The sequence below is a fragment of the Rhinolophus sinicus genome, linkage group LG06 (assembly GCF_036562045.2).
Source record: "Rhinolophus sinicus isolate RSC01 linkage group LG06, ASM3656204v1, whole genome shotgun sequence".
Lineage (NCBI taxonomy): Eukaryota > Metazoa > Chordata > Mammalia > Chiroptera > Rhinolophidae > Rhinolophus > Rhinolophus sinicus.
Window position 1 is genome coordinate 129932087 of NC_133756.1, and position 24237 is coordinate 129956323.

The window sequence follows — 24237 nt, forward strand, 5'->3', positions numbered from 1 at the left end:
TGCCTAATTCAGTGCCTATCACAAGGTAAGTGCTCTGTTAATGTCTGTTGAGTGACAAAGAGATGCAGGGATAGGACTATTTTTCTCTCTGTTTCCTTCCTAAGGGAATGTGATTATTCCTCTTCTTGGTCCTGGTCAGGAATTAAAACAGGATTCACTCCCCTTTTAAAAGTTCTAGTTCTGGGCTGCATGATCCGAGGATGCCCAAACAAGGGGGTAAACTTGTGGGCGCCAAGCCAAAGGGACAAGGTTCTCAGTGGGTTGTCAGTTCTAGAAAGACAGGTAGGACACAGGGCCCTAGGTCTAGAGGAAGTGACTGCAGCCACCAGATGGGGATGAGGTGGAATGATGGCGCCACCGTGTGGCAGGCATTGTACATATATTATCTCTCAGTTACCTTCCAGTACCCCGAGGTTTGTATTTTTATCCCCATTTTATAGATAGAAGCTCAGAGTAGGTACAAAAATTGTCCAGCTAGTAAGATACAGAAACAGGATTCAGACCCAGGTAGAAGTGACTCCAGATCCTGTGCATGTTCTGACGCTACAGGAATTGGTTCAGGCACTGGGAGCCCAGAGCCCGTTGGTGTGGGGCCCTCTGGGTCGCCCACTGTGATGAGCTGGCTGGGTCGGAGCTGCTGAGATGGGGATGGATACAGCGATCAACTTGGGCTGGTGGCAGCTTGCTGGCAACAGACTAAGTGACAGGTCAGTAGCATCAGAGCCAAAGACCCGGGAAATTGGCCCACATGACAATCCACCAAGTAGAAAAATGAGCAAAATGCATGTACAGGCACTTTACAGAAGAGGAAATCCAAATGCCAAAACAAAACTAAACTAAACTAAAACTACAGCAAAGCAAAGCAAAACAAAAACATATGAAAAGACTCTTAGCGTCACTGTAGTAAGTGGAGACACGCAGATCACAGTAAAAACTTCACACACCCACCAAAATGGCAAACATTTAAAATCTGACAGCACTAGATGTTGGCAAGAATCTGGAGTTAAGCGAGTTAATACATTGCTGGTGGGAATATAGATTGCTGCAGCTGTTCTGCAAAGCAATTTGGCAACACCAGTAAAATTAGAGATGTGCAGAGTCTGTGAGCTGGTAATTCCACTCCTAGATTGAGACCTCCGAGAGAAACTGGCACGTGTGCACCAGAAGACATTGAGAAGAATATTTATAGCAGCATTGTACATTATAGGAAAAACTGGGAAACGACGCAAATGTCCACCGACAGGAGAATGCGTAAATGAATTCTTGATTCAATTGCCATTGATTTATACAATGAAATACCACACAGCAGTGAAAATAAATGGACCTCAGCCACATGCAACAACAGGAAAGAGTTTCCCAAGCATAATGCTGACTGAGGAAAAAATAGCAAATTTCTATATACAGTATGATTCCCATTTACGTCAAAGTCAAAACCTTGTTAAAACTCAACAATATACACATGCAATAAATCTCGAAAGAAAACAAGGTAATAAGAAGCACACAATTCTGGGGAGTGGCCCATCCAGCAGGGAAAAGCTGAGATAAGAGATCAAGAATGGTGTAAAGGGGGCTTTCTGCTGTTATTTTATTCTTAATATTAGACTTTCTGGATATTAGGTATATACATATACAAACACCAGTGTTCATTTTATTATTTTTAATCCCTTATACATTTGCTATGTATAGTCTCTTTTGAAGGATGATATATTTTATAATTAAAAAATTACAAAAAGCGATCTGAAGCATATGAAACAAACTAGGAGGAAAGTGAGAGAGTGGGTAGTTTCACAGACAGGACACCACAGATCCTGTCCTCTGGGAAACCTAAGGGCCGAGAAGAGATCAGAATCCACCTGAGGCCAGGGTCAGGATGACTTTCCCAGGGTCAGGAATATGTGGAATCCATGTTGCTGAGCTGGCTGTTTCTCCAGAGCTGCCCTTCTCTGTATGAATTTTGACCATGATACCCCCTCTACCTGCAGTGCCATCCCTCTACCTTCACTTGTCTAAGATGGGTCCTCAAGTCTTCGGTCAAGTTTTACTCCCTTGCATTTATTCCCCACTTACAGAAAGCTAATTCTGTGCCAGGCTTGGAGCAGCCATGAGTGAACAAGCTGTGGTCCCCAGGCTTGCGGAGTTCCCTGGGGAACCAGGGAGATGGACAGAAAAGGGAGCAGAGGATCACATTACAGTGGGACTTCTCCAAATCGCTGTTGCATGAAGTCCGCTTCGGACCTTGTGAAAAGGCAGATTTCAGGCCTCGCAAGAGTCTGGTTGAATTGGTCTGGGCGGGACCCAGGAGTGTGATTTCAAGACATCATCAGTTGGTCCACAGAACCCCCACCCTTTGGAGAAGCAGGGCCCATGAGTGTGATGACAAATGTTACGATGATAGTGCGGTGCTTGGGCATGAGCTCCAAGGAGGGCCTTCTCCCCCAGCTGGGGTGTGGCTGTTAAGTCAGGGCAGCTTCCAGGAGGCCTTCCCCTGGAACGTCCTCATTGGAAGTCACCTTGTATAATGCTATTTGTGGATGAGTCGCCTGCCCACTGCCCCTCTGCTCCATCACAAGGCCCGGCAAACAGTATGTGCTCAGGAAACTTGTGCTCATGGCGTTGCTGACCAGCATTCTGAGCTGGGGAGCAGGCCTGGCATCCAGGCCTTGGGTGGCACTAGGCCCTTGGGGACCATCAGCTCCTGGCTCTCTCTAGTGTGTTCAGAATGGCTCATCTCCAAGCAGTATCGGGGAGTAGATTTGGGTCTGACAGGCGTTCCCAACTGAGTCGGGGATTTAACTCCACCTGCATCCAAGGGAGACTGGCTGATTGCCGTATTTTCCCCTACAGACCCTGTAGCTTCTTAGCTGCAGATTTGAATGGTGCTGGAAGGAGGAAAGGGACGAAGGCCAACTCAGCCTAAGAGGTTTCTTTTGTTGGCAATAATAGGGCTTTTCCCATGTCTAGGCCCAGAGCAGACCCCTTTCCTTCCCTGAGCTCAAGTGAGGCCACACTCTAAAGGCCTGTTAGTCAAACACCTGGCATGAATCCAGTCCTGCCAGGGGCTGCCTGGCTGCTGTTTATTCTCTTTTATTAAGCACATCCAGGTGAGTTTTATTGAGGACAGTTCCCCAGGCTCCTGTTTCCACATTTGTCTCTTTTGAGTCTGAGATTGCCAAAGACTTTCACAGCTAATGGACCTTACAGCTCCCGAGAGCCATTTAAGGGAGGCTCAGAACTCAGTGGTGGTAATTAGTCAAACAAAACGCAGACCTCTGGAGACCCATTGGAGCTGAATGACAGGAAGTGAGGGTGTAGGTCCAGGAGCCACAGGCCTATGGCATTGTGGGGAGCATCTCCTCACCTCACCTCTCCCTGGTTCTGCCCCTGCGTCATGCCTAGCTCCCACTTCTAACAGGGGAAGGATCTTGGTGGTTGGCGGCAGGTTTCTTCAGGCAGGCTGGTGTCCTGGGGTGTCTGAGGGGCTGCAGTAGCTCTGCTGAGCTTATCTTGACAAGTTACTGCCCCCCCTTTCTCCAAAAAAATCTTATCTACTGACCCTTGATGGAGGCAGAGGTGTGAGCTCGGGTACTTCTCAGAAGGCAGTGTAATGTCCTGTTCAAAACTATGAGCTTTGAAACTAGGCCATTTGGGTTCAAATCCCAAACCAACTACTTTTAAAGTTTATGATCTGGGGCAAGTTAAAGAACATTTCTGTGTCTCAGTTTCTTCATCTGTAAAATGGGAATAATAATATTGCTGGCCACAGAGGGTTATTGCAAGGATCAAATGGTATACTAACATATACACTGCCCTTAGAGTGGTAGCTGGCACATATTAAGCACTCAGTATGCAGAAGCTATTGTGCCAAGAGCAGGTCTGACTTGGGCAGAACTGGGAACCTGAAGTCTTTATCTGGCATTCATGTCCCACTGTGCCAGGTTTGTTTTTCTCTGGTTGGGCAGAGAGAGCAAGGCCTCCAGGGAAGCAGCCCTCTTTCTTTGGGGGACAATGGTGGAAGAAGATGGGGAAGGAAAGACGTTGAATTCAGCTTGCTGCCAACGCAAGGAAGGGAGGAGGGAGTTAACATTTGTCAAGCATCTCTTCTGGGTCTCACATCACACGCTTCATCTCTGTATGCGCCCAACGCCCTGTGGGTGGATGAGGACAGAGTCTCCGAGAGGCTGAGTGACTAATACCAAGTCCTACAATGAGTGTAAGAGGGGGCCAGGATGGGAGCTCGGGATGTGAGAGTTCTAAGTGACTAATTTTTCTACTTCAGTTCGCTGTGGTGGACAACCAGGGCCTCGCCCCTGGATGCGTGGCTTGATGCCCGCTATCTAAGAAGCTCATAGGAGGTCACCAATCTCTGCTGGAGCCAAAGCAGAGGCCCCCAGTGTACTGAGGCTCTAGGGCTGGCCCAAGTTGGGGCCCTTGATTCTCTGTCTCATTCCTATCCTGTGGTCCTCTCCCAGGATGCACAGAATGTGCCCTCTCTCCATCTGCAGGTGGATGGTGTTCTGTGCTTGGCCGACATCCTGACGGACGACAGCCATTCAGAAGCTACACGGGCTGAAGCTGCGGCCGTGGTTGCTCAGGTCACCTCCCCACACCTGCCCTTCACTCAGCATCTCAGCAGCTTCCTGGAGAGCATGGAGGAGATCGTGACAGCTCTCGTCAGTGAGTCACCCTGGGTGGGTGGGGACCGCTGAGTGAGGGAGGCTTATCACAGTTGTCTTCGGGAAGGGACAGGAAGATCACATTGTACCGCACATATCTCTTGCACAGATGATCGCACTTGCTGAAATCCCACCCTTAAGTATCCGAGCCAGGCTTTAAAGAACTCTGTTTTCAAGTTTTCTACTTAAATGCACACAGCCTTCCCAGAAGCTCCTAGAATTGAGGTCAGATTGGGATTCACTGGCCTTTCATATTGGAGACCAGGACAAGCCCCAGGGAGGAGTAGGACCTCAAAATTTGAAGATCAGGTACCTAGCCAGAGAGGCTCTGATGGGCTTTGTTCCTGAATTCTCAGTCTATTGTACCCAATGGATGTGGCAGCAATGACTGGGGGCAATGGCTTCTCAGAGAGCACCAGTTCACCCCAACCTGCTACCTTGAATCCTATCTTTGGTCCCGAGTCATGGGCTCTTGAAAGTACTGACTCTTCTAGGTTCCCCTATTCAGACATATGTACTCCTGGCAGGAGAATCATGGCCCAATATCTAGGCTATTCCTTCAGCTTTCCTTTGCAAACCTGCAGACACTAGAAGAACTCATCAGGATAACAATCCTCAGGGAGCTTGTTTTGCAAACCACGTCCTTTCTTTTATAAGTGCTGGTGTTGATCTGTTTCTGCTTCTATCCCTATCTCTGTCACTGTCTCTGGATCCACACCTTACTGAAACTGAAGGGAAATTTAATTTGTCAGAAAATTTAGGGTTAGCCCCAGGGTTGGGAATATCTGGAACAGCCAAAGTTTAGGGGCAGCACAGAACACGGGACTTGGAGTCAGAACCCTCGGGTTTGCATTTTTGCTTTTTCACTCATCCATTCCCCAAATAGCTACTGGCCAGCAGCCCTGTGCAGGCACTGTGTGAAGTTCTGCCACTCACTTGCCATGTCACATTGGGAAGCTCTTTCCACAATTTTCTTAACATATAAAACAAGGGGTTGGGACCTGTTTCTCTCCAGCATCCTTCTAGCTCTAGAATGTGAAGATCTGTAATTACTTTGCACAGAGGAGGCATCAGTTACGTTGATGTTATGGCTGTTTCTAGTCACTGTAGCAGTGGCACCCAGAGGCCAGGCTGGGAGAAATCAGTTCGCCATCATCCATGTTTATTCAAAATTGAGAACCACACAGAAGCCAATGGATGAAAGTCTTGGCTGGAGGAAATGCAAGAGATCATGAAGTTCAATGCCCAGACTATAGGAGAAGAAACCTGGGCCCAGAGAGTTGGAGGGACCTTTTCAAAGCCACGTCACAGTGTGAGGATTCACTTCTGCTGGCAGCCTCACACTCAGTCATTGACTGGAGTCAGGCAGGAAACATACATGAGCTGAAGGGGCCAAGTGGAAGAAGAAAATGAGAAAGTTTGAGTCCTGTATTAAATTGAAAATCGTGTGTAATGATTAAGGGGAGAAATCACTGATAAACCCCAGTCAATCGTTGCCATGTAGAAAAGTCTGATTTTTTTTAAAGATAAGACAAAAATTTTAAGTTTTATAGAAAATCTCCCACTTTATACATGATGGCAAATAAAAAAATCAAAACATGAATAGTCCAAATAACCTTTCACTATTGCCATATGTCCATTCCTACTTCTTTGCCTGAGCTGGATTTCTCCCTGGAGAAAACGAGTCTCCCTATTTATTTCACTCCGATGAAGATGCATTGTGGAGTCTGCTTGGAGAGTCAGCAGATGGTATATATCTTCTGGGCAGGACGCCAGGGCTCTGTTCTTTGGTGGGAAATAGCCCTCCAATTTCTTGCCATTCCCTGGAATCATTTATAAATGAGTCACTGGACTCCTCAACTTAATCTTCCTAACACATCTCAGGTGACTCAGGCTATAAATGTGCACCAAATAAATGTGTCCCCAAATTAAAAGGCACTTAGATAGTTGTGTTAATTGCTGTGTCGGCAGCAATGGTGACTACATAAGAATGAAGGTCGGTGTTCAGACCTAAAAGAAATCTTGTAGCAAAGTGGGCCAATGAGTCCTGTGGTCTTACGCTAAACTCTGGATGTAGGGAGGTGGCCCAGAAGGGGTTGGATGTCCCCAGTTGTCCCCCCTCCCCCCCAAATCAGATGATATTGGAAAAGGGGAATCATAGTATTCTTAATTGCTTGACTAATTTGTTGTCCCAGCCCTGGGGGGTTAGATCAATATTCTGAGTTGTTTAGTGGTCACATAAGGGTTTTGGGGAGCAGGGCTGCCCAGAGGCAGACATTACCCTCCTGATTGAAACCTAAATACACAGGAGCATCACTGGGAATGAATCAAAGAGGCTTAGAGACAAGAGGCAGCCAGGAGTACAGAAAGAATGGGGACTTGGAGTCAGGCAGACCTGGATTTGATTCTATGCCCCAACAATTAACAAAACTCAGTTCCACAATTTGGGGGCAATTACAATATTTGAATCCTCAGTTTTTCATCTATAAAGTTGTGATTAAAAAAGTGGGTTGTTGTGAGAATGGAATGACTTAATGAAGTAAAAAATGTACAACAGTACTTTGCACAAGTAAATGCCAGATAAATGGTAACTGCTGCTGCTATTAACTTCTTTGAGTCTCAGCTTATACATCTGTCAATGGAGGCAACCATTTTCTACTTTAAGCGTGCTCAGCATTTATTGGCACAGTTCAAGGCACACTGCAGGGGGTTCAACTAATGTTAGTTTCTGTCTCTTTATAGGTAGGGACAAGTAAATACATTCATTGGCAGGTGCCAAGAAGTGCCACATCAAAAAGCTCTGTCTTCAAAATTTCCTTTCTCTCCTGGGGTCATTTTACTGAAGTTTAGTTTCTCTTCCTGCGTTTTCCAGAGGTGTTATCAGTAGGAGAGGGTCTGGACCCAGGAAGCACTTTGATTGTCGGGCAAGTTGGAGTTGAGGGTCAGAAGTTGGATCCACTGGGATGGGTTGTAGCACCATGGACAGAGCCCTTTCATGCCTCCTCCTGAGGCAATAGTCCTTCTAGGTCAAGTGGAGCCCATGAGGGAATGTGTTAGGTGATGGAGGGATACAGGGATTCGGGTCGTCCTTTCCTCCTTAAAGACCTCACACAATGACAGATGGTAAGTGCGGAAATCTGTCTAGGTCTGGGTTATGGCCACTAGGATCAGAAAGAGCCTGACATTCAGGGGCTTGTTGTTGGACCCTTATCCTGGGACCAAAAGGAAATACTAAAGCTCTGCTGATGGCACCTGGAGAAGTAGAGTCTTTCCCCCACACCCACACTAACAAAGTTTATTTTTCATCAAGCTGTTTTCTAAAAGTGGTTGTGTAAAGCTGAGTAGTGTATCTTCTCAGAGCATGGTGGGGGCACCCACCTGGGAAGAGGCAGAGTCTTTATGTTTCAATGTCAGCCTCTTTGTTAAGCAATTTTAGCAACAGTCTAGTATACATTCCTGGAGACACAAATGGATTAAAAGCCCTTTCCTGCCTCAGGGCCTTTGTATGTGCTGTTCCTTTGGCCTAGAACATGGTCTTCTCCAAATATTGTCATGATTGCCCCATTTTTCCCTTAAGGTCTCAGCTGCCTCATTGTTAGGGAAGCCTTCCTTATACACTCCATCGGGCTTCTGATTATTCTCTGTCTCATTTATTTTCTCCCTCACATTTATCAGAATTTGCAATTATTTATATTAATTTCTTCAAAGCTTATCTTCTCTTGCCCACTACTGGGATGTAAGCTTAACAGGGGCAAAGACCTGATCTTTGTTCACCATGCCATCCCAAGATGTCAGGGTGCCTGACACATAGTGTACACTGAGCAGATACTTGTTGGGTGAAGGAGTGAATGGGAGTCACACACCAAGATTCAAATCCCAACTCTGCTACTTATGCAGACAGGCACATTTCTCTTTACTGACTACTTACCTCATCTGTAAAATGGGTAGTATAAACATCTGCCCAGATTTTTTTCCCAGAGTCATTGTGACAACCAAATGAGATAACTGATGTGAAAGCACTTTTCGGTGAAGCTATTTTTTTTCCTCTTTACCATCCAGAACTGTGCCAAGAGGCCTCATCTGGGGAAGTCTTCCTGCTGGCCTCTGCGGCCCTTGCCAACATCACCTTCTTTGACACAATGGCCTGCGAGATGCTCCTGCAGCTGAATGCCATCCGCGTCCTCCTGGAAGCCTGCAGTGACAAGCAGAGAGTGGACACGCCTTATACCCGGGACCAGGTGAGGAGCTGAGGAGGGACCAAGCACAGGGCCCGTAACTGTGAAGACAGAGCTCAGGAGGCCAGGGCAGGTCCTGGCTGTGCCTGGTTAGTCCTGTTAGTGGCCTTCTGTAGCAAAGTAAAGGGAAATGCTTTCAACATACCTATTGCCTTTTGTGCATCTTCCTGAGCTCACTCTCTCTCCGCTTTCCCCATCCCGGGCCTTTCTCTAGCTCTATTCACACCTGTGTATCCCAGGAGGCAGAGACATGATGGGAAGGTCCCTGAACCTCCTCTGACAGTCTGTGCCCCACTCTGGTTGGGGTCTGTCTGACATGCTACCCTGCAGTGAGTTTCTTCCCTTCTCTGCCTCCATAAAAACCGAGGGCTGGAGCACAGGTTTGATCTGGGGCCTCATCCTCTCTATCCATCTCCATATTTTTGTATCTTGGAGCTCCATGTAAAGTTTTGTTGGGGAAAAAGGATTTTACTGCTAAACGTGTTTGAAGACATTGAGTGAGGGAGTTTTAAAGGGCCTTTGAGTTCTGAGGTTATGGCATTCTGTCCTGCTCCACATTTAGCCTCCCATTTCCTCACCAAAGGGTGGGGGTGGTAGATCAGGCAGGTTTTGGGTCTCTGTAAGTCCCACCAGGTGCCTGAGCTCTAAGTTAGAGGATCCCGAACCTCTAACCCAGCTCCTCCCTCTCTACCTCTTAGCCTCCAATCCCTGCCTGTTTCTTTCAGCCTCATCACCTAGGAAAGCTGCCACAGCTTCACATTCCAGCTCCTACCCCAACTCCTGGAAAGCCTTCCCTGACAGCTGTAGCTCTCTGGGTTTGTCTCCTTTTCTTGGAGGCCACACCTCACAATGCAGCGTTCACTTTTCTAATGATATTTATTCCTTCCTATTTCTTTTATGTCAGTTTTTTTTTTTTCCTCTCTGAGGATATGGCCCAGGTTTATACTTCACCAGGATTTCTGAAGACCTGGCTAGACCTGGCGCTGACTTCCAGGATAAAGGTCTCTAAATGCCTGTTTAGGGCATAAAAGGGAAGAAGCAAGATGGTACTTCATCAGTTCTTTCTTATCCTTAACATCACTGGCCATAGAAAGTCCCATTCAGAGAGAATTTTCTAGTCCATAATCATGTGTTCTAATATGGTTCTAATAATACTCTGAGGCTGGTAATATTTGCTCCACTTAAGAGATAAGAGTATTGAGGCTCAAGAGGATGTACCCAAAATCATAAGGTTGTCAAGTTGCTATCCAGCATTCAAATCCTGGCCCGACTTAGACTTTGGTCTTTGACTCTCCTTTGCTGCCATCTTTGAAAATGAAGTGAAGGTAACTGAGGCTGTGGGGTCAGAGAGACTGAGCGCTGGTCCTGCCCAGGCCATTTAGTCATTGAGTGACTTTGGGCAAATCACAGTCTCTTTGGTGTTGGTGTTCTCATCTATTAACTGGGACACAAATGTCTACCTTGCAGGATTATTGTGAGAATGAGTGAGGTGATATGCGTAAAGGACCTGATACAATGCTTGGTTCCTACTAAGTCCTTAATAAATGATGAATATTCCTTTTTAAACTTGATGCTCTAAGGAAGAGTATGAATAGTGAATTACACAAAGTCCTCAGCTTGGCCTTCCAAGCCATGCATAATATTGTTCCTGACTTGCTTTGTAGTCTAATCTCTCACTTCTAAGAGTTGGGCAAGCTCCCCATGAAGACAAGGTATGACAGTACAGACGGATAACAAGTGATGGCTCAGCCATTGGCCCACTTGGTGTCTGAGGGGAACACGTCCAACGTCTATTGCAGTCACAGCCCTTGGCTATGGGGAGTGGCTATGGGGGCCCTCCAGGCCCACCTTGCTCCCACCCTCTCTTCTTCAGCTGGACACCTCCAGTTGCTGGGTCTTATGGACCTGACATGATTTTAGGTCCCTTCACCTTCAAGTTTCTCTCCCGTGACCAACTCTGGTCATTTCACAGAAGATCCAGTAGTGAAACAGAAAGAACGGGAATTTGGGGGTCAGATGACCTGGGTTCAAAGCTTCTCCTCTATTCATAATCATGTAACTTTGGACAATTCACTCCAAACCTCACTTTTCTCATCGGTGAATGGAGTTGAGTAATACATACTTCACAAAGTTGAGGTAAGAGTGAAGTCAATGAATGAGTATAAATTCTTGGTACGGTTCCTGGCACAAAGAAACTATTAAATAAATGGAAACCTCTGTCAATGCTGTTATTACTACTGGCATTGGAATGTGTGGCACACAGACCTGAATGGGGAACCTCTGGAGTGGAACTTTCTTATCTGTTAAATGGGCATGGTCTCTTCCAGCTCAGACATCTTCTATATTCTATGTACAGAGATACTTTTTTCATCACGACGAGTGACTGGGCTCTTTTGAAACCTTGCTGATTCCTAGGAAGGAGGGGGCTCGAGGTGGGGAGAAAATGTGGTCAAGTTCTAGGCAGATGGCAACTCTTTCTGAATCTGGAATCAGGAGTTTTCCTGCCTCACTCCCCAACCACCCTGTGCCCCTAACCCCATCTTTCCCACCCCTCTTCTTCCCCCTTCCCCCTACCCTAAAAGTCTGAGCCAGGCACATCTCCCACCGTCCTCAGGATGGCTTCACCTTCTGCCCTGATTCAGAGCAACCACTTAGCTAGTGAGAGAGTACCCATTAAAGAAACAAATGGCTCTTTCCTGTGGCAGAGGGAGAATTAAGGTGATCAGAGAGCTCTCTGTAATGAAGACAAAGAAGATGAATTAGACTCTGAAGTGCTCACCACCCCCTGAAACACTTAGGAGATTAAATGCCCGTAAAGCTTCCAGTAATGCATCTGCCAATGACGCCAATGCTGTGTGGAGCCTCTTGGTCTTGGATCTATACTTGGTCCATCTCTGTTTGGATATCTCAGTGAGAACCTCTCCATCATCTCAGCAAGCTGAGTCCACTTAATTTTTCCAGCAGAAGCCTCGATGGCCTGTCCTGTACTCACCCCCGGGGTGTGAATGGGGGTGCAGGCAGTATTGGGCCTGGGCTCGCTCTCGCCCCTCTGCTAATCTGGGGAGCTGATATGATCGAGCACCGAACTCCCTGCTAACAAGCCATCTGTGTGGCCTGTATTTTCATCCCCCGGAGGTATTTTTTAGGGGTCGTGCTACCTAGGGAATCCAGCTACAGGTGTGGCATGGGGCAGTGAGAAAGGGACTGCCTCATGCTGGCTCACCTCTGCCCTGCCTGTCAAGCAGTGGGAACCTAGGGTGAAAGGGACTCTGTTACCTTGTCTAACCCACAACAGACTTTTACTGAGCATGACATTTTTGCGGACTTCAGAAATTTATTGCTTTCATAGAGGTAGAAGATACTAGTATACACTTCCCATGAAAACACATCATCTGCTTCGCATTTTAGAATGTCCAGATTTTGTAGCATTTCTGAGACCTCACTGTGAATACCATTTTAGGAGTCCTTTTATCAGAAATGTCAGTTACTAGGGGCTATAATTTTGACTCACATTGCAAAAGCCCTCTATAGTTTATAAAGTCCTATCATATACATATGACCTATATGACATAGGGGAATAGCACAGGTTTTGCATTTGGGCAGACGTGAGTTCAAATCCTAGATCTGCCATTTTCTAGCTGTGTGACTTTAGACAAATCACTTAACCACTCCAAGCCACAATTTCCTCATCTGTGTACTGGGGATAATAATATTTTCTCCCTCCTTGTGTCATGATGATGATCAGATGGCATAATGCTCATAAAGTAGTTAGAAGCAAAGTGGATACTCAAACATGAACAGGGCAGAAGTTGCGGCTAGAACCAGGGGTTGGTTGGGATGGGTCTGAGACAGGAAATGTCAGCTTTGGGACAGGAAGGTGGGGCCAGGAACTGTAGTTAACGTGGTGGTGAGCATAGTGTGCTATGCGTCAACGTGTGGTGTGTATTGTTTTTCATTCTGTGTGTGGGGATATGCAAGTTGTGTCTGTGTGTGGGGGGCTGTGATATAGACTATCAGTTACTAAAAGTAGTAGACACATTTATTTGTATATGAATCCATATGCATACATATCTTTCTGGAGAGGCTCAGAGAAAACCGGGATTATAACACCCAGTCCCTATGTGGCGCAGAAATCTCTCCCTACAAAGCTAAGGGAGAACAAGCACAGAGAACATGGTCTGGGATTTATACGCTTTCTAAACTGTGAGGCTCACAACCTCACTGCAATCCCCAGCAACAGTGCTCTGGCCTAGGTTACCAACAGCGTGGGATCTACATCCAAGGAAGTTTTGTGGCCTTCGTGGCTCTCTCTCCTAAGCCCAAATCTCTGCCCTTCAGTCTTGTCTCTTTGGTAGTGAGGAGGGAAAGCTGGGCCCATCAGTGAGAAGACCTGAGTACCAGAAAGTAAAAGCCATGGGTTTGTCTCAGGGCCGAAGCAGGGGCCCTCCTGGTCTCCACTCCTGCCCAGCTCTCTCAGCACCTGCTGCCCCCTCACCCCTCACCTGCCTAACGGAGGGAGAGAGAGGCTCACCGAGAGAGGAAGGGAAGGAAAGGGCTGGACCTTCTCCTGGACCCTCTTGCCTGACCGGCCTTAGCGAAGGAAGTGTGTTCAAAGAGACCACACCCTTCCTTCACACCAATGTCCTTTTCTTGATTCTTTCTGCTCTTTGGTGGAGAAAGTGATGTGGAGGGAAGATGGCAGGACAGAGAGGAGAACTGGGCTTCCCCTAGAGAGTGAAAGGGATTTTACTGGCTGGTTTCAGGGCTGTGATTGACATGGTCGCTACAGTTTTAAAAGTATTAACACAGTGATACTAGGAATCTAAATATTCCATCTGGTAATTAAAAAGTAATTCTAATTACAGTCATGTGAACCGTTGGACTTTTTGTCCTAATTACTGCACAGCATAAAAGTAATTAATCATAACTTGTCACTAAATAGATGTCAGATTTTCTGTGTTGTAAGTTCTATTAGATCAGGGCTAATAGATCGATGTGGGTTTCCTAAGTAATTCTCACTTGTGTTGTTATGTGGTATGGTCTTTAGTGTTAGTTTACACATAGCACATGAAAGGGCCAGAGGAAGAGTCAGCATGTGCTCACAGGCAGAGATTGTGAAGGATATGGGACAAGCCTGGTCCATGTCTTAGGATCCATTGTGGACAAGTGTTCCCGTGTCTTAGGATCCATTGTGGCCCTGTGCGCTGGGCCAGCCCAGGGTCGACCTTTTCCTCTGCACATGTGCTGACATCAAAAGGCTTTGCCAACCTCTTTCTTACCACACAGGGCCATATCTTCTTGAACCACTGACACGGGGGGCTCCCCTGCTGTTCTGGTTCAACTTGCTATTTGCCTCAATGTTCCTAAGGTGGTCAGAGTTTGCGATGCCAAAGGGAAACTGGTTTCAAAATGCCACAGAAGGCAGTGAGCTCAGTTGGTCGGGTTCTTTGCTGAGAAGGGTTCCTCCTGCTCTGTGAGCTTGCCTTCCTTGGGGAATGATTTCACATGGACAGCACATGTGGAAACGCTGGGTATTGCATTGGTTAGTCCTCCTTGACACAGCCTTTCAAGGTTTGGGTGCTTTCAGACTCTCTTACCCTCAGGCAAGTTATACTCATTTTATTTGACAAATATTGTGGGTGCTTGACAAAACATTAACTCATTTAATGCTCGCAACAGACTTATGGGTTATCTCATATTGATGTCCTGTGGTAGGTCAAATAATGCACCCACCCCCAAAGATGTCCACGTCCTAGTCCTCCAAACCAGTGAATATGTCATCTTACCTGGCCAAAGGGATTTTGTGGATATGATTAAGTTAAGGGTCTTGATATAGACAGATTATCCTGGATTGTCCATGGGTCCAGTGTAACCACAAAGCTTCTTCTAAGGAGGCAGGAGGCTCGGCGTCAGAGACTGAGATGTGATTGAGGACGCTGAGATCAGAGTGAGGTGGTGCCAAGAGCCGAGGAATGCAAGCAGCCTCTAGAAACTGGAAAATACAGGGATGCGGATTCTTCTCTAGAGCCTCCAGGAAGAATGCAGCTCTGTCAACCCCTTGAGTTTTGCTCCAGAAGCCCCGTTTAGGACTTCTCACCTCCAGAACTGCAAGATAGAAGTGTGTTGTTTTCAGCCACTAAGTTTGTGGTGATTGGTTCAAGTAGCAATAGAAATCTAATGCACCTTCATTAACCAAGGCACAGAAAGGTTAAGTAATGTGGCCAAGATCACATAGAAAATAAATGATTGAGCCAAGACTTCGAACTAGGCTGGCTGATCCATGCCCTTAGCCCCTGCAACACACTGCCTCTCACCTCGGGCTTTTCTCGAAGCCGATACCCCCTCGATTCACCAAATAACTGCAGAGGGAACAGTGCCTTTTCACTCAGGAGGAATGGGACTTAACTGAAAATCATCAGACAGGATCAAATTAGCCTGGGCCAGAGGAGAACTGTCTGCCTAGCCCCCTGTATGCTTCCCCCTGATAGCATTGCTATCTTTTATCCAATGAGGTAAACCAATTGTCCCTAAAATCCTAGCCCTGGGCTTAAGTGCAAGAAGAAACTCTTTCTCTAAGTCATGGGGCATACAAGGGTGTTTCAAAAGGGGGACTCCAAGCAGGGCATAATTGGCATTTATTCAAATCGTGCTTAATTGAATGCTTCATCTGCAACTCAGAAAACCACATGGGGTACAGGCTCTGTAAAGAGGAAGTAATTTTCATTAACAGGATCTAAATTAGTTTGACACAAAGACCTACCTGTGCCTGTACCACAGCTAATAATTGCCGTGTAATAAACCTGATGCTTTAGACAAAGCTTTCTTTTTCCTTTTTCATGTTGTCCTTCCTTCCTCCCCTTCTCTCATCCTTTCCCTTTGGATCCGTATGTCAAACAAGTGTCTTTTCAGAAAGGCCAGACTGGTGATGTTTGGGTCGTCACAGTCACTGTGTGATGGGAGCAGAGGTCGTGCTCCCTGCTACTGCTAACAGCCTGCAGGAAGCCAAATGAGCTGTAATCTGACACGGACTTGGCCTTCTGTCTCTTTTCTCATAAGACTGTGCACTCTGTGCCTCCTGGGGAACCTTCCATTTTTTAACTGCATCATCAATCCATAGTTTCCCTCTAACTCCTTCCCCTCAGCCCTCACACACTCATAATCTTAAAAGGGGTGGGGGAGGCTCGCAAGGACTAATCCTCCTTTAGTCCCATTATCTTTCTAAAATGCAAATAGGAGCTTGTCATTCCCTTCATAAAACATCTGGTGAGGCAGCCTTGCCTTTGGGGATGAAGCTTTTGGGGTATTCTCCTGTCCTTCCCCTGTCAATGCACCCCAGACATGCTTACCCAGCGAGGCCCCTGCCTAGGTCTGAGCTGGAAGGGCATGACACACACAGATGCCACAGAAGCCTATGATGCAGGTCCCTTTTCAACATGTGTTTAGTGGGGGACGGGGGAGATAGAGATTCTATTAATATGGCAGTCTTTCTGTTTAAAAGATTTGTTACAGGCATTCATTATCCAGAGTAATGTGCCAATATTGAACCAATTAAAATCTAGCTAATACTCTTTCTTAGTAAACATCACATTCCTATCCAGTAATTATCTAGTTTCAGAATTTAAGCTCCCTGAACTGCCCTCAGGAGACTGTCAGCTGCCACCTCAGAGGTGGAGACATGGCCTCCAGTTATATTGTGCTACAATATAAGAAACCTTGAAGAAACCTTGAAGAGAGATAGGTCTGCACCAATGAGGGGTGCTTTTCATTTTATTTTTTAATTTATATGATTTACCAGGTGAGAGTGCTGTTTCACCCATTCACGGAAGTGGGTGAATTTTCATTTTGCTGGTTATGTCAGGGATACTGTCATGGGTAATATCTGAGTTAACAGGTACCAAGTTTCCAACATTTTCCAGTGGTGTCTTGGCAGCCAGTACAGTTTAGGGTCTGCAGAAGGTCCCTTGATGGTCCATTCCTTAATCCAGTTTTGTGCCATGAGTTCTCTCTGCAACCTTGACTAGGCCAAGGGGTGAGGATGGGGTGGGCTGTTGGTTGCCCAGCCTGTGAGGTTGTAACCCAGGCTCCCTGTCCACCTGCTGTCAGCATCCCTTTACTGCAGGCAGAGCCCGTTGGTGATAACCAACAAGCAAGGCTTGGAGGCCACAGTCTTGTAACATGCAGCTGGGCGTGAGCTTTGTCCTCGGATTCCATAAAGTCCCTGATGCTTGGGCTGTAATGCTGCCCTTCCGTCTGCATTTCAGGTTCTGGGGCCAGAGGGACCCTTCTGAAAGATGACAGGGTCCCCAACTTTACTCATGTGACACTGTTCTCTCCAGTGGAATCCTGGGGTCCATCCCAGGGCCACGTGCTGATGAATGGGCATCAAGTCACTGGGAAAACACAGCTGGGTGGCAGGAGCCCATGCGGATGAAAGAAAATACCATGGAAGGATGGACCAAGGGGACAGGAAGGAGTCACAGGCTAAAGAAAAGCTCTGTAGTCCCCGGCTCAGCTCTCTGTAGCTATCGCCTTGTGGCTCAGGCGTGCCCACTTTCTTAGCTTCTCAATTCTCTTTTCCAGATTGTGACCATCTTGGCAAACATGTCGGTCCTAGAGCAGTGCGCCTCTGACATCATTCAGGAGAACGGTGTGTATTTACAGCAGTGTGCATGTGGCATGGATTATGTGGCTATACGGGACCCTGCGCCTTTGTGTTTGTGTGAAGGCCTGTGGGAGACACATACATCTGTACATGTGGGTCTCCACAAAGGCATGAGCATACATATCCACATGCTTATATGTGCAACTGGGCCAGTATGTAAATGCTTGCTTGCCTTCATGGGGCTTTGATTCTACTGGGAGACAGACAGTGAATGAAAAGATAGTAAAGGTCAGAGGGTGATCGTGTTTGCAGAAAATAAAGCAGGGAGGGGGGTAAGGTAGCCCCAAGGTAGAGAGGTGGCAGTTGCTATTTTCACTAGGGTGGTGAAGAGAAGACGGAGATTTCATTATGATTCAAAATGTAAAACTCTGTTCCTACAATAGGATGAATTCCAACTTTAAATCATTTCTGTCCTGTTGGATTTGGTTTCCGTAGAAAGCTGAAGTGCCTGAGAAGTGAGCGATCAGGTCAGGGCAAGCTGGATCCCTCGACCCCTCACCTGAGAGCATCTTTCCCACTTGCTCCCCTGCTCCTAACTTGTGCACTAAGGTCCAGGTTTTGTTGACCTGAAGCTGGTCTAAGCCGTCCCAGCTGGAGGACAGGCCAGCCACCCTGCAGCAGGGAACAGAGAGGCGAGGGCTCCCTGTGACTGGAAAATAAGGGAGCAATTAGCAACCGGTTGGAAACCAGAGATACTAATGAGAATGAGTGAGCTGGGAGCCCAGGCCAGCTGCCTCAGCTCTTGTTAAACCCTCTTCTGCCAGGTTGCCCTGCTGTTTTAACAAATATTCACATTTTCCATCCCCCATTGCTCTATTACTAATTGAAAGACACCATTTTGTGTTAATTCCATGTGATTGAGCTAATAATGAAAAACTTTCCTGAGCCAGCTGAGGCTGGGAGTCTGGGAGGTGTCATTTTGTGGCCTGTTACTTCAGCGCTCAGAGCCTTAAGTTCAAGTGGTCAGCGAAGTGGGTCCCCCAAGGCCTATGGATTTAGGATTGGAATATCTAGCGTCTGTAGAGGGTTATATGGTTTGCAGTGTGCTATTGACAGACTTATTCAGTCAACAGTTGTTGGGACCAACTATGTGCCTGACATTGTGCTAAACAAACGAACAAACAGAGAAATAAATCCTTGCCTTTGTCCTAGAGGATCTCACAGTCTAGACGGAGAGCCCAACTTGACAAAAGTGATAACATGACAAAAGTATGACATCTATAATAAAATAATGCAGGAGAGGGAGAATGGCACAGAGGTTGAGACTGTGAAAACTGAAAACAGACTGTCTGGGCTTGAGTCCTGCTGATTACTAGCTATGTGACCTCTGTTTTTGCATCTGCAAAATGGGAACAATAGTAATACCTACGTCTTAGAGATGATGTGAGGATTCATAGAAAGATTGTTAAAAGTGTGTCTAGCACAGAATGAGCACTGTGCTAAGTGTATCTACTCTTTCAGGAAACAGTGATAGCCTCACATGGCTCAACTGAAGAGAGGTTGATGAAGAGACAATTTAGCAAAGTGGGGCAGGACTTGAGGGATTAGCAGTGGTGGTGACAAAGCCAGGGGCCTCCTGAGCTGGACAGGGCAAGCCCTATCACTCAGTCTGGGCTTTGAAAGGCTGTCCTTTCACCAGAAAGCATGAGACTGATGTGCCTTGCCCTGCACCTTGGTGATTTTTTTTCTCTGTCTTGCCTTGAATTGTGTGTGCATGTTGGTAATGAGGTGTGGTTGAAGGGGGCCATACTGGGCCCCAATTTCATCGCATCACATCTTTTTTTAGACAAGACTTATAAAGTATATATGTAAAGAAAACTTTGTCTTTAAACATCTGTAAGACTTCACATGAGTGCATTCACATTCATTCATTTGCTAGTCATTCAACAAATGTTTGCACTAATCACTATTCTGGATACTTGAGGCATATGCTTGCAGGAAATGGACAAAACGCCTTGCCCTGTGGAGCTTACCTGCTAGTATATGAGAAACTATTCTTTTTCAGACTCCAGGTGCAAAGCTGGGGTTGGGAAAATGGCTTCTTTATGGGAACATTAACCAGGATGAGTTAGTAACATATCTTTAAGTTTGTGGTACTTCCTAAATTTGTCATTTTCGTTCCGCCTTTTCATGTTCCCAGAGGCCATAATATGCATATCACAGGACATGAACAGCAATGACCCTGTCTTAGGGACATTGTGGACTAGGGAGCCTGAAGACCATGTTCCATTCAGTGGCCAGGGAGAAGATTTGGGAGAGAAGCACCTTGCCCCAAGGTTAGAGTGTGTGATGGCAGAGTTAATAGAGACTAAGAAAGGCAGGGCCAGCAGAGTCCTTTGAGCTTGTGTGGGGAGAAATGGAGCACTTACGAAGCTCACCAGAGAGAGAAATGGTCCCTTCCCAGGACTGAATAGCCGTAGGGTCCATAACTAAGTAACTCAGACCCAGTGCACGGGAATCTAGAAGAGCTGGAAATTGTATCTGGTTCAAGCAAGATTCAGAGTCATTTGTCTCGGGTACTGTACTGGAACTGACTCCTGTGTGAACTTGGGACATCACATCCTCTCTCCAGACCTCAGGTTCTCCTCTGAGAAATGAGGGAGGGAGCGGCTGGGCTAGAAGAACTCTTAAGGACCCTTCCAGCTCTATGTCCTAGTTAGAGGTTGCCAACTTAGATGCCTAAAGGACCTAGACAAGGAATTTAAATGGATGATGTAATCTCAACAAGGGCTGGATCAATCTCATTTTAAAAAGTAAGCTTATAATAAACTTTAGCAAATTGTTGTCATGCAGATATGTGGGCCCAGTGTTGTCAGAATTGGTTAGATTTTTATGGAAATCTCCCAATTTTCATATTAGCAAAAAAATTAATAAAATTTTTTAGACACTCTGTGGAGCAACGAAACAAAGCAAAATATATCTGTGAGCCATGTCTGGTTTAAGTTCCAAACTGGCAAGTGCCACTGGGTACAGGAAAAGGGGCTGGGCCTGGGGCGGTTAGGGAATACTTCCCATAGAAGATGGACTTTTACTACCTGAAGGATGGGAACTACTTAGATGGAGAGTGAGAGGGAAAATGACATCTCCTGCAGAAAGAATTAGATGGGCAAAGGCTTGAGGTGGCAATGAAAGTGGGTGTGGGTTTGCCAGACAATCAACACAGATGGGATCTCAGGGGAGGGTGGGGAGGCTTCTCAACAGACCAAATCCAGGCCTAAATCTCTCAATCCAACTCTTGCAGCCTCCTCTACTGCTTTCACCTACCCTACAACATTTGATCCATTTCTTATCCAGCTTAGGTTTGGGTCACCTTCCCCCAGGGGGACCCATCACTTCTGGACCTGACTCAGATGCAGCCAGCATCAGAGGTAAAGAGGTGATGGAGAGAAACCAGATTATCTGGGTTCTGATACTAGCTCCCCAACTCCTAACCGCATGACCCTGGAAAAGGTACTTCACATCTCTCTGGGCCTCAGAGTGAATCATAGTAGCACCTAGTTCATAAGGCTACTGGGAGGTTTTAGGGAATCGCGCACTTACTGTGCATTTAGCAGTGCCAGGCACATAGTAAAAGCTCCGTAATAGAACTGAAAAATAAAAAGGGATGTCCTGCATATGTCCCTTCCAAGTATCGTGACTTGGTGTATGGAATTAGAGACACCCCCCAGGGCAGGAGAAGAAAATGTGGCTTTGTCTAGCTTCCTTCCTGTGGTTGAGGTCCCCTGTCACGCTGACAGCCTTTGTTTGAGCCTACAGCCATCCATCCTGCTGACCCCAAGGGGAAGTTTCCCCACTTGGGCAACTACCAACTATTCCTGTTTTTCCACCCAGGGGTCCAGCTTATCATGGGCATGCTGTCTGAGAAGCCAAGGTCTGGGACCCCTGCTGAGGTGGCGGCCTGCGAGCGAGTCCAGCAGAAGGCGGCAGTGACCTTGGCCCGTCTCAGCCGAGACCCAGATGTGGCACGGGAGGCCGTGCGGCTGAGCTGTAAGGGGTGCTGGCTGTGGCGGGAGTGGAGTGGGGGGCAGAGGGATGGAAACAGCCCTGATGCCATGGTGGTGACAGAGGACTTAGAGCAAGGGCTAACTGGCGTGAGCCCTTCTCTCTGGGTGTTAGGACAGAGGTGCAGGGTGCAGCCCCTAGTCTCATTTAAACCTGGGGCTGAAGCAAGAGAGTGGAAGGGCTGAGAGAGGTTTACGTTGGCCAGAACGGTGACTCACCTGCAGACTTCCTGTTCATTATGACCCCATTCTTTCATTCATTTCCTCATTCATTCACTCATTCATCCTTTCGCTTATTCATTCATTAATGCATTCATTATTTCATTTATTCACTATTAACTCATTTATGAATTCACTCATGAAATCACTCACTCATTTAGTCAGTCACTTATTTACCCAGCAAATGTTTTCAGGTCACCCATTTCATGCTAGCCTCTGTTCCGAGTGCGAGGCACATGACACTAACTATATCATTGTCCTGACCCCAGGGCTCTCAGCCCTCATGAGGTGGCAGATATGCAAAGAAACATTTGCACTTGAATATCATGCAGCAATACTCAAAGCCTGTCCTTTGAGTGCACAGAGGAAGTAGCCACCGTTTATCTAGGTGAGTCAAAGAATATTTTAGCAAGGAGGTGAGTTTTCAGCTGTGGTTTGTGACGTTATTCTGGTGTGAAGGCTGAGCAAGGGCGCTTCAGGTAGAGGCATGAGAATAGGCCTGGCAGTGCCACCTATCATCCAGGTACAAGGACAGCAAGAGGTGACCCTGGGGCAGCAGAGGGTTCCAGCTTCATAAAGACTTTATCAGGAATAAACACACAAAAGGGGTCTGCACACCTTTTATTACTGTCTTATAATGAGTTGTGGGTGTTTTGAGGTTTTTTTGAGTTTGAAAAGGTCAATTTCCATTCAAAAGCAAAGTCGTTTGTTTAACTTTCCTCTGTAAAGGCCTAGGCAACATTAACCTATGCAATCTGTAGTTTTCTGTAGTTTTAGCTGCAATGTATTTTCTGACTGATAGTCAATTGGAAAGAAAGAAAAGGTCCTGGGCAGTTCCACTGATAAGGATGTAAGCATTAAACATAGCTCTGGTAAAATCGGACACCTGCACAGAAATATCTCTTTCTCAGAGACCTGCGCTACCTTTGGGTGTAGTTTTGACTGAATTCAGTCCTGGCCAGTATTCTGGCTCTTAGAGGTTTGATTCAGATGCTGCAGCTCATCCTGGCCCTGACCAGCGTCTGTTCACACCTGAGGGAGCAGGAGGTTTTCACCACAAACTCCTCCAGCTGGGTTCAGCCCCTTCCCCGGCCTGTTGGCGGGCTGACAGAGTTCCTGAGCGTCACCTGCCTCCCCAGGGCTCCATGCGGAGAGCTGTGTGAGAGAGAGGGGGAGCCCCTCTGGCTTAGGCCTGGCCTGGTTGGTCCCCAGCCAAGGCTTGAGGTTCCCTGTGTGTCTCACGCAGGTATGTCCCGCCTCATTGAGCTCTGCCGATCGCCCTCCGAGAGGAACAGCAGTGATGCCGTGCTCGTGGCCTGCCTGGTGAGTTCCCAGTCTTCCCCCTGATTTCTCCCTGGGCTTTGAGATTGCAGGCCAGGGGCCAGGAGAGCTGGCTACGCCACGCTTGGCTTGGGTAAGCCATGAAATTTCTCTGGGCTTCAACTTTTCTAGATAAAATGGTAATAAGAGTAATACTTGTTTCACTTAATTCATAAAGTTGTGAAGAAAATACATGAGATCATATATGTGAAAGATGGGGCACTGGGGAATCTTTACCACCATACTTAATGACCATGAACCTTTGAGATTCTAGGAAATCCGAACAGCGACCCAGACCAGAGTGGCTGGTGGGGGGAATGTTGGGTGGTGTTAGTGACGTCATGGTGCTGGCAGCACGTGGCAGCGAGGGTGGGGATGTCTCCTGCCTGTTCCAACCTGTACATAGTGAGAAAACTCTCCCTTCCTCCTGGGACAGAGGCCCTCTCCTGGTAGCTTCCAGCCTTGCAGCTCCCTCCTCCTTTGTGGAATAGGACGGAGGCAAAAGGACAGGACAGGGAGTATTGTTCAGTCAACTGCCAGGATCTTCACCCTGATCCAAGCAAGTGAATCCTGGGAGGTCCCCAACTTCTCCTCGATGCTTGGGTCACTCATTACTTCATGCTGTCGCACCGGATGGGGAATGCACACGTCTCTGTACTACTCCCCGTGGGGCTGTAACGGATCCCAAAGCAGAGCAGCTTCCAGTTGGAAGCCATTGTATAAACAGACCATTTCATTGTCAGAAGGCAGTGCCAGACCCTTGACTGGTCCTCAAAGGACACCAGGGAGAAGTGATGGATCTGGAGGGTCCTCCAAGCTGTTTCACAGTAAAGCCCTCTCCTTACCTGTCTTTTTAAAACTGAGCTCATCTCATTTCTGGGAGCTCCTGAGGAGCATTGCATGGTGATAAAAAGAGCAGGGCATTACAGCCAGACACACCTGGCTTGGTTTTGCCATTAATAAACTGCGTGACATTAGGTAGGTTGCTAAGTGCTATAAATTTTATTTAATAAATATTTATTGAGTGATTCTATATACCACGCACTCTTCTAGGCTACAGGGATATTGCCGTGTGGGGGGTGGGACAAAAATCTCTGCTCTCATGGGGCTTTTATTCTGGTACATGC

General features: G+C 46.9%; 1 protein-coding gene across 4 annotated transcripts in view; it reads left to right on the forward strand.

The window, feature by feature from the left end:
• The window catches only part of INSC (INSC spindle orientation adaptor protein), a 118055-nt gene that overhangs the window by 88922 nt on the left and 4896 nt on the right, over nucleotides 1–24237 (forward strand). For 3 of the 4 annotated variants that reach the window (XM_074336040.1, XM_074336042.1, XM_074336043.1), the window contains exons 8-12: nucleotides 4470–4674; nucleotides 8733–8911; nucleotides 17489–17555; nucleotides 21402–21557; nucleotides 23037–23113. In XM_074336040.1, the coding sequence (XP_074192141.1) occupies nucleotides 4470–4674; nucleotides 8733–8911; nucleotides 17489–17555; nucleotides 21402–21557; nucleotides 23037–23113 (684 nt within the window). The remainder of the gene's footprint in view (nucleotides 1–4469; nucleotides 4675–8732; nucleotides 8912–17488; nucleotides 17556–21401; nucleotides 21558–23036; nucleotides 23114–24237) is intronic. The other variant, XM_074336041.1, reaches the window with a different exon arrangement.